Source organism: Erithacus rubecula (genome assembly GCF_903797595.1).
Source record: "Erithacus rubecula genome assembly, chromosome: 1".
Classification (NCBI taxonomy): domain Eukaryota; kingdom Metazoa; phylum Chordata; class Aves; order Passeriformes; family Muscicapidae; genus Erithacus; species Erithacus rubecula.
Genome location: NC_136658.1, coordinates 32,706,407 through 32,717,063, shown reverse-complemented (window position 1 = coordinate 32,717,063; position 10,657 = coordinate 32,706,407). Strand labels below are relative to the sequence as shown.

At 40.7% G+C, this 10,657-nt stretch overlaps 1 protein-coding gene across 12 annotated transcripts in view; it reads right to left on the bottom strand.

Annotated features, from left to right (window-relative positions):
• Positions 1-2,719: 2,719 nt before the first annotated feature.
• The window catches only part of DLG2 (discs large MAGUK scaffold protein 2), a 966,889-nt gene continuing 958,951 nt past the window's right edge, over positions 2,720-10,657 (bottom strand). For 5 of the 12 annotated variants that reach the window (XM_079303600.1, XM_079303597.1, XM_079303602.1 and 2 more), the window contains 2 exons: positions 8,624-8,715; positions 2,722-7,928 (listed from right to left, as the gene is read on the bottom strand). In XM_079303600.1, the coding sequence (XP_079159726.1) occupies positions 7,822-7,928; positions 8,624-8,715 (199 nt within the window). In that variant the 3' untranslated portion in view covers positions 2,722-7,821. Of the gene's footprint in view, positions 7,929-8,623; positions 8,716-10,657 lie in introns of all 12 variants that reach the window. The other 7 variants (XM_079303596.1, XM_079303599.1, XM_079303601.1 and 4 more) reach the window with 3 other exon arrangements.

Genomic DNA, 10,657 nt, shown 5'->3' with positions numbered 1-10,657 from the left:
GCCCCTGATCAGTTTTAACTGCAGATGGCACAGTGGCAGCATCCTTTATTGGGAAAAAGGAAGAAGCAAGAAGACCTTAAAGAAAATGTTTTCTTGGAGTCCAGCATGACTTTTTCTCAGAACAGTCCTCTGGAGCTGGTAAGTCAGGCCAAGGTCAAAGAGGGTTTGGTGGTGCCCCTAATGAGTTTCTTCTTCAGACTAGGACTTCATATGAGCTGTTAGGGATGGATTTTACTCCAGATTCCCAGCATCTTATACTTCTCTTACATATTTAAAGCCCATCCCAGAGTTTTGCTTCAAATTGCCATTTATAGCTATTGCATTCCTTTATTATACTGCAATGCAAAGTCTACTGCAAGGCAGTGCCAGTGTTGGAAGGGAAGCTAGAAGAGGCTACAGTGAAAATTCTTTGTCCATACATTCCAGAGCAAGCCCTCAGGCTAACTGCTTGCCCTGAGACATCAGTTAATCAGTTGGTATGGTGTAGGGGCCAGCTGTGTATTGCCTCCTACTGATGCTGTAATAACCCTATCACTGTTATAATGTGTTAGACCTAATTAATTTTCCCTGGTTGCCACAACCTGGTTCTGCTTAGATCAAGCACTAATGAGTAGTTGACAGTAGTTAATGAGCTTCTGCAGCAAGCAATTCAATTTTTTCCCTTACTGAAAGTACCTATTTCTTCTGGGCACCATGGTCCCCCTCCCTGGGATATTTGGCACCATCAGCTCTCCATTGGACCAGGCAGGATCCATCTCCATCAGTAAGAGACTGCAGCAGTGAGTCCACAACTGTCCACAACAGCCCTCCTCCACTGTGCAGGGAGCTGTGCTTTTTTCCACAGCTTTCCACCTTGGTCTGCAGACCATTTCAGCTCTTTTACTGGTGGCATGCCCAGCCAACCCAAGCAGTCCATGCTCTGCAGCTGTGGTGTCCCCTTCCTTGCATGATGGGCTTTGCAATGGTGCTTCTGGTGAGTCCTGTTCTCGTAGAGCTGCTGTGGTAGGTCTCCCCCACTTGTCCAAGATCACAGAATCATGGAATGGGTTGGAATGAGAGGGACTTTAAGATCATCAAGTTCCAATCTCCCTGCCATAGGCAGGGACACCTTCCACTAGACCAGGCTGTTCAGAGCCCTATCCAACCTGGTCTTCAATACTTCCAGGCATGGAATTTTTGATAATAAAGATTGCTCATGGGGAAGAGGATCTGATCTTGTGCCCACATATTTAGGAACTGTATCACCATTTTCACGCTTTCCCACAGGTGCTTTTTGTGTCACTGCCTTGTGTTGTGCCAGCTATAAAGTGCTCTGATTATAGTGAACTTAACTTGCTTATGCCAGATAGACACCTGAAATTCTGAAAATCATGGTGAAATGACTTCCTTAAAATGGATTTGGCACTTGGAGTTACCTGTACAGCAGATAACTGCTCACCTACCTTGTAGCTTTGGTCCCAAATAATTTTCCAAACTGCGAGATAGTGTCTTTTAAACCACAAGTTGTGAATGGACAACTGAGTCCAGGTACTTGGCTGTCTTTGTGAACTATTAAAAGGCAGTGGGACAAATGAGAAAATGTGACCATTAGGGACATAACTCTGCCTGGCCAAGGCAAAAGGCTGGCAAAGTTTGCCACCACTGCCTGAACTTATCATCACAGTCTGTCTAGCCTCCTACAATTTTAAGTACCTTCTATCTATTCAATCTATTTTATAAAGGTTGTTTTCTAAGTCTATCTTGCTTCTGCAGAATATTGTCTGGGAAATCTCTCCTAGAGAGAGGATGAAGAAGAAACTACTTTAGTAAAGAGACCCTGCTCAATGTCAATTGTTTGAATTCTCTCCTTTTAAATCTACAGGAGGAATCTAAGGCATCACAATGAATGTTTAGATGACTAACCATCCTTATGATCATGCATGTAAAATCCTGTGGACAGACTTTTTTCCCTATGGTCTCAGTTGTTGCTCCCAGAGCCATATGGTTCATATGCAGATAATACTGTGTCAAAAACAGTGTCCCCATCATGTTGCTGCCTCTGCTGGGGACAGACAATGTTCACATGGCCTCCCTGGAGCCCACAGCCCATCTGCAAAGATATTTCTGGAATGGCCAAACCCCAAGGTTCTTGAGCTGTTGGGATTCCATAGCACAAGTGAGTTTATGCTCCACTAAGCTGCTCACAAGCAGCTCTAATGTAATTATTACAGTCCTTTTCCCCATGGCTGTGCAGTGATGTCATAAACGTGGAATGATTATTTAATTATAAAAAATATTCTGGTAATTATTCACCAAGATGCTGATAATACTGAATTCACAGCAGAACTGTGGTAAGGCTATACTTCACCAGAATCAATCTTCTTGGTGGCAACTTCCATGTCAATGTGAAGTCAAAAAGAAATAAAAAAAGGCAAGAAGGAAAAAGGCATCTTATTCTTAGTGATTTATGAAAACATCCTCCTAATTCCAGACTCGCATCTGTCTTGTGTGATAGAAGTGATAATCTCAAGACAAAATAAAAGCACATTTCTCTTTTACTATTCTGCTCCAAGGAAAAAAGACAAATTATGCCTTGTGAAGAAACCATTTGCTATAAAGTGTAAAAATGCTTTAATATTAATATTTTATAATAAAATTCATGACATATTTATAAACACTCTATCAAGCATTTACAACTGAACCACAGCTGAGAGCCTGGACTAGAATAAATAAGCAAGGACACAGCTAGTATGAAATATACAGCTCAATTTTTATAATTGTGTGTGCTTTATTCTTTACACAAATGGAATGGATGCGCAGAGTATTTACACATAACAGGAGTGTAAGCTGGACAGGGTGTTTTGTAAACTCCAGTTCAGATTCTGAGTACCCCACACTACAGCTGGACTGAGAAACATCCTGCTAAAGAGACACGCCCAACATTGTGCTGGAGGGAGCAGCTTGGTGCACCCAGGCTGCTGCACCCAGAAATTCAAACTGGCCCATTCAAATTTAGGAGCACAAATCCAGAAATTAAAAGGCTGCTATCCCATTAAGAGCCAACAGTGTTTCCATTTTTTTACTTTTAATGCTTTACCCCCCGCCCCCCCACCCCCCCCCCCAAAAAAAAAAAAAAAAAAAAAGATCTTGCCCAGGATGCTAGCTCCTGTCCCCTGTAATGCTGTTTTACATCAGGGCAAGTTGTCTGTGCTGTAGGGCCAGAAGGGGTAAGCTGCTAATGTATGTGAGAGATGATGGACTGCCTCTCCTGCTTTTCACCTTAAAGACAGAGTCTCAAAAAGGGCAATGAAGTGGTAGTTCCTATAGTTCTTGGTAAGATTCAGTGCAGCTGAAGCTTTCTGCAAATCCATTTGACCCTTGGGATGTCTTTTTGTTAGCAAGTTCACAGCACTGGCCTCAGTGCTGTCCATGACTTGGCCCTCTGGGTGTTACAGTAAAATAAACAGTAAATAATGATGGAAAGAGCTGAACTGCTGTTTAATCAGATGGCCTTGGTGTTTTACAGAGAGGTAAGAAAATCCGTGTGATGAGGAGGATGGATGTTTAACTCCATGTGATATAAATGGGATGGACTCCATTGAAATCAGAGGAGTGACTGTAATTTCCACTGGCTGAAGTTCTAGGCTAGTTATATGCTGGGTAGATTTTAGATGTTATCTGTTGTTAGCTTTGATGCTGATTTGTGTCCTAGAATGGAAGCTTTCTTTTTTTAGCATAATGACCTCATTCTTATTTCAGAAACAACTAATAAAATGTCTGATTTTTAATGGGAAAATAAGAAGTTTATTCCACCAAGGAATGGGCCAGTGCACTTGAATGCAGTTGCAACAGTGAACCACATGCATAACATGACAGGCAAAATGTTCAAGGGGGAAAATATTGAGATTAAAAGCTGTGAAGGATAAAAAAACCACTTTCTGTGAACACAGCAGATATTATGGCTTTAAATCTGCATCTGAAAAGGAGATTGATACTTTTCCCTCAACACAGTTTTCCTACAAATATCCTCATGTGTTTTCACTCACTCAATCCTCTGGTCAGGGATACAATTTGAAAAACAAAAATTAAAATATAAGAAAACCAAAACAAAAGTACAATTTGACTGGGTGCCGATGAGCGAGTAACAGTGAAGGTGCAATGCCAACAATTTCTCCTTAGAAAACGAATGTGAATAGGTAGGTGGATGTTGTACACCTAGGACACTGCCTCTGGCTCGTAGTGGTTGTTAGCTCAGGTACCACACTGCTCTCCAGGATGAGGATTTGGAATTTCAGTGCAATGGAGAGATTTCTTATCCTTGACTTTCACCGCCTGGCTCCTAGGACCCTGTCCACACCGAGCATCAAACCATGCTAGCTACAAACACAATTACATCACAGAATATTGATCTAGAAACAGCCTTAACTACCAAAGAAATAACAAAGCACTAGCATGGACAGGGTACCTGTGTAGGAAGGGGGATTAAGCAAGAAAGAGGCTCTTTCACTGGTTCATGGTCAGACCATAATACCAGTGAAGAAGTGCCATTCCACTGAGCCCTGTTAGCAAGCTCTCAATGAGTCAGTGCATGGAAGATTTGTTTGTTTGTGGCAACGAAAAATAATTAAGTTGTAATATTGCACATCTGCAGAAAGCTAGCAAGATGTCATTGTGATCATTCATGGGTGGACAAAAAGCTGTGAAATTTTTGATTCTGCTTAGACCCTACGGTGCTACACACTGTGCCAGAACATGAGATATAGCACCAGGGGTGTGATCTGGCACTTTTCCTAAAGGGTCCAGCATTTGCATTGATCTCACGGTCAGACGCTCCCAAGTCTTTTACATGGACAGAAAAGGAATCTGGTTATGCTAAGCTGTGTTAGCACCAATATGGAGTCAGGCGCCAATTGCTGTGGGTTGTGAGTTTGGACTTTTTCACCAGATGTAATTTTGCATGAGTCTTATGCTTTTTTTCCTCCTCCCACTACCACCCAGTATGATCTGAACAGCTGCAATGCAAAAATGGACTGCAGCTCTGAGGATGCTGCAACATGGAACGCAAAACATCAACACACAAAACAAATGGGAGTACAAGTCCTAAGGGAAATAAGACCTCTCACTGATTCTCTTGACAATTTGTTTTTAAATATATGTTTTATTTAAAAAAAAAAAAAAAAAAGAAGTGCAATGTCAACTCTAAAATGGAAGCACGAACAACAGACAGGGAAAAATAAATAATGTTACTACAGTAACCAAGGACTGATGGAAAAATTGATTGTACTCAGCCGTAGTGTTACTGTTCACCGTAAAGCACAGCACATGACAAAGCAAAACAGTTACTAGTAGGATAGTACCATAAAAGGCTGCATGCTGAACTAAGAAACAAAGAAGCAGATGTGATTGATTGCTTAAAAACAGAGCTGAAAATTAGAATGAAGTTCCTGCTTTAGGATACTTGGTTTTTCAGGTCTGGTGGGCTGTTTCCCAACCTGGGGCAATAGTATTTTGCTAGCATGGAAAAATCCATGGCTTCTAAAGATCTGGGGTCACTCTGTGGACTTCTGCAGAATTATCCAAAATCAAAGCATTCATTAATTAATATTTAAACCAAAACAGAAATAAAAGTTTATAGCCCTTCTGGTTACAAAGCTCTTCTGGAGACTTAACTGAAACCCTTGTTTATAAATCTGCGCTGACCAGGCAGGAAATATTGTTAAAGAAGTATGAACTTCTCAGAGTTACACAGTTGGGCAGTAAGCGTGAGAGGCCGCTCAGAGCCAGTGAAGTGCCCGTATTTTTAACCCTGTCACTGCTGGTGGCTTTTGCAAACACCCAGCTCGTCGCGCTGTCCGCGGAAGGCGGCTGGGTAGACCTGTCAGCTTGACAGGGTGTACAAGTGTGAGCTTCAAACAAGTGCCAGAGGAGTGGATTCAGCATTTGCCCTCTAGACATCCGTAAGCATTAGGGTTGCTGTAGCCACCAGCTATAAGCACGGCACTCCTGCAGTGCAGCAGAGGCAGGAGTGTGGGTTTCATAGAGAACATGGTCCAGCAGCAGCAAAGGCAATTCAGTTTTACCATCATAGGATCTGTTGCAGTTGTCCCCTTGTAAGTCAGTGAGGAATGACATCACTATACAGAAGAAGGGCAATGTGAAATAAGAAAAAAAATACCTCCTTCTCCCCTTCCATACACCCGAAACTGCAATTCCACAGACTTTCCCCAAATCCCTCACAAATGTCTATTGCCTCAGTTTTTGCTTTTAAGACCCTTGCTGACTGTGAAATGAATGAAGATACAAGTTAGTTGGTGACCTGCCTGAAAAGAGAGGAAAGATCAAATACTTTTTGTTATTTCCCTGAGGGAAACAGGAGGAATCATAAAACATTCGGGGATTAAGGGTGCCTCCTTCCTGACAGAGAAATTATTAACTGCATTTAAGCACTGACATTTTGCTTCTGAATACTTGTCCCTCTCAAAGATGCATTATCCTTTTGTGTTCAGAAAATTCCTACAGGGAAGTGAGTTCAAGAGATCTTTCCACAGGAGTTCATCATGATTAAACAGAGGCAAAGGAGAGGATTAAATTGAAAGAAAAAGAAAGATGACAACTACAATTTAAGGAATTATCTTGCTTGCCATTAATAATAGAGAATCTGTTATGGAAGAGGTATAATGCAACTTGATGGTCCTCTTTACATTTGACAGTCGCACAAGGGTGTAAATATTTAATCTTTCAATTAATTAATCTTTACAAAATATCTTCACAAAAACATTTTACCTATAGAAATTAGTTTCTATACATCAATATATTTTTATTTTTATAAATTATTCCATCTTTTAAGTGCCTTCTATCAATATAAATGATAAAATAGACAATCAAAAATTTTAAAGCTTTTCCCAGTTGTATCCCTCCTTGTTGACATAGGTGCTGTAAATCCTCATACATGTGTGTGTCCACATGAGAATGTGTTTGTGTGCACGTATGTGTGATGTGAAATGCTTCCATCCTCTCCCACCCCTGAACACCTTTAAAATAAACCTTACTGTTGGTAGTTCCTGATGCAATAGTGCTTCCAAAGGGGAAAAAAAGAAATGCTTGACTTGGTTTCAGAAATCAAAAGATGTGCATAGTTACCAAAGTCGAAGTGTACCAACTACAAATGTGCAATGACAAGCTTGGAACAGGACCCACCTCCCAGTTAGGTCACAGAGTGTCCCAACAGTGACCTCAGTAGGAAGTGGACCAGATACTCTGAGCTTGATTTTGCAAGGTGCGTGTGGCCCTGGTCTAGCAAAGATGCTTAAGCCTGTGCTTAGCTTTGAGCACGAGAATAGTCCTACTGGAACTGGTGGGACTGAACGGCATAGGGAAGGGTCACAGGGGACTCCAAGTCAACAGGCTACTCATGTGTAGGAACTGGGGTCAAGTGCTGAGCGCCTTGCAGGATCAAGCCCTCTATGAGGTTCAAGAGCTGGGAACTTCTCTAAAGCAATCAACACACTGAGCTCAGCCATTGAAATTGATCAAAATGTCCGCGTGGGCACAGGAGGTGGCTTAGCTCCCCTTAACAGAGGGTCTCCATGTCAAAAGTTTATACCTACAGCTCGTGCTCTGAGCACACAACAGATTTGCTTTATATGGTAGAAGTCTTTTTGTTCCTACCCTTTGACCCATCAGTGTCCTTCATGGCTTCAAACACTTTGTGTTGTACATTCATCAAAATTCACATTGACTGCAAAGAACATAAATGCAACAAAAACAGGAAAGCCTCCAAATAGTATATTATAGTTTTCTTCTAAATATTCTCCCGTCGTAATCAGAGGTGCAGTGGCTAATTTATAATTTTTCCTTCGAAGGAATCCAGATGAAAGGCCCAGATTGTTCTTCAATTACAAGTTTGCATTGATTATATATATCTTCTAAGCTATCTCCTTGGACAATAGCTGCAGTAGAAAAAACATTGCAATATTTCTTTTAATTGATAGATACAACATCCAATGTCAGCAGATCTTCAGCAAACCTATAGATACTCATGGAATGAGAAGGAATATTGGCATACTGAGATGTTGTTTATGGAAAAGTTGTACCCCTACAGATGACAACTAAGTTCAAAGCAATGGCACCTGCTTATGACAAAGACCCATCCCACTGCTCGTACTGAGAACACTGAGCCAGGTTAGCTCAGACTAGCAGATCGTCCTGGGGAGGACAGCACAAGAGATTCCCTCTGTTGGAGGTCAAGCTTTACACTTCATTCAATTTAGAACCTACTTCAGCAGTGGGCAGCAGCAGATTTACAGCCTTTCTGATCTGTTTATAACGAGCTCACTCTTGGCTGCTGAGGTTAATAAGATCAGGCCCAAGCAGACAGAAGGTAAAGCAACTGTAACACATAGCACAGTGGTTTGTCCCTTAATTTCCCTTGGCATATATACTCCTTCAGGACATCAAACTTTTGAGGAGTCAAGGGCCTCAACTGCTCTTGAATTTCAAGGAAATAATACTCTCAAGGCAGAAGTTCTTGCTCTGGGCACACTATGCTGATAGGTACTCTAGGTCAAAGACAGCACTGATCCAGTAGTTTTGCAATAAAAGACTACATCTTGGGTAAAAAAAAATAGTATTAATAAAAACATACCTGTGAAATATTCTCCAAATTCTTGTTCTAATTTAATTGCTCGATCATAGGTTTTCTTTGCTTGCTCCTCTGTAAGACGTTTATTCATTTCCCTAGAAACATGGAGGAAGCAATCAAAAAGTTTAGATTCTTGCTAGAATGGCTTTCAAAAGGCATGCTCAACTGGATGACAGATGGATTGAAATTGGTAAAAGAATCAAATGGTAAAATTATTCCAACAGCTTCAATATTTTCAATTTAATTTCATTATTATGTAGTACAAAACAATTCTTCAGACTATTTCCCATTTCACTTTTCTCCACCAAATTTTTATCTTAGGTTCACTACTCATTCTCAAACAAAATACAAGGCCCCAGTCTGGTAGCTGCTAACTGAGATAGGCTTGAGAGATCAGGAACCCACAGGCAGGTCTGGAATCCAGGATGTCCCACAGTCCAAGCACTCAGCCCTCCTGCCTGAAGGTCCTACAGGAACCTCTGTATCTCTCAGACTCAGCTGGTAGTCTTAGATGGGTAAGGCTGTACTGACTGCTGATTGGGTGCCAATAAATACAAAAACAAAGACAGTGTGGTTTTTCAGTGTTTTGTTATTTGATGGAACATTTCTGTTTCAACAGAAGGATTTAATAACTTCAAGAAATGAGTTGTCTTGCCCATGACGCTCAGGCATTAATACCACTGTTCACTTGCAATGAATCAAGCTCATGCTCATTCACTGCCTTATACTCATATGCCCATAGATGTCCAAATTATCAATAATAAATAAAGTTTGCTTCTTTTTTTTTCATTGTAGATTTTTTTATGATTTATGATCTCTTCAGTCTTCTTACCTCCACTTCAGGTAGATAAAAATGAGCATATGCATAAATGAGAGACTACAACTTTATGTGTTAATTTTGATGAAAGATAAATCTTGTCTTTGTTTCTCTGCATCTTGTAATTAGAAATTTTTTGTCTTTTGTGTTTTGACGTTGCTATTCAAGCAGCTTTCAACTCATTTGTATGAACAGGAGTAATAGTTATGACAGATAAACCTATCTTTTTTTTTTTTTTTTTCCTGTGTGTTGCAGTAGTTACATACCTAAAAAAGACTAAATCACAGAATTATTAAATTTAAAAGACCTCCAAAATCATCAAGTCTAACCTTTAACTGATCACCACTTGGCTAACTAGATCATAGAACGGAGTGCTAAGTCCATGCAATTCTTGAACAGCCCACTTGCTTTATTGCCCTAAGTGAAGTATTAGCATTGCTTTGGTTTAATAACAAAATGATTGTCATAATATTTTGAATCTTCATAACACCATTCAGTCTAGTCAAGGATTTCCTGCTCTAACATCAATGCAACAAAGCCTTTATGTTATTGCCACTTTCCTAGTTCTGCCTGATGTATTTTTTCAAGTAAGGACCACTTTTCTTTACTTTGTTTTTTTAATCACTCCAAAGGCAATGCCAACATTAACAAATAAAGTAAATGTTTTATGAATGGGAAGACTGTACATTAAGATCTCTGTTAAAACAATCAATGCAGAAGGCAGGCTATCAGACTACTCTTCTCCTTCTATGCAGCAACAAAATCAGAATATTATAGAATTGTAGGTCTGGAAGGAAAGTCAGGAAGCCAGAATGGTGCTGTGCAAGTACCAGATATTGTGCATCATTCCATGTAATGTGGCTGGACATACAACAAGCTCATTACCAAAGGCAGGGCCAAGAAGAATGGATATTCCAGATATGGGTGGTGTTGGCATTCTCTGACTCTGTGACCAGTGGCTGCAGGCACACTGTTGCCACCACCAGACACCTATCTGTCACACGAGGCAGAGTGCCACCATTTTAGCTGTCAAACACATACCTATGGCACTACCTGGCATTTGCAGAGCCCTGGGGGAGGGGAATCACAGAATCACAAGGTTGGAAGAGACCTCCAAGATCATTGAGTCCAACACAGCCCAACACCTCAACTAAACCATGGCACCAAGTGCTACATCCAATATTTTTTTAAACACATCCAGGGATGGTGATTCCACCACC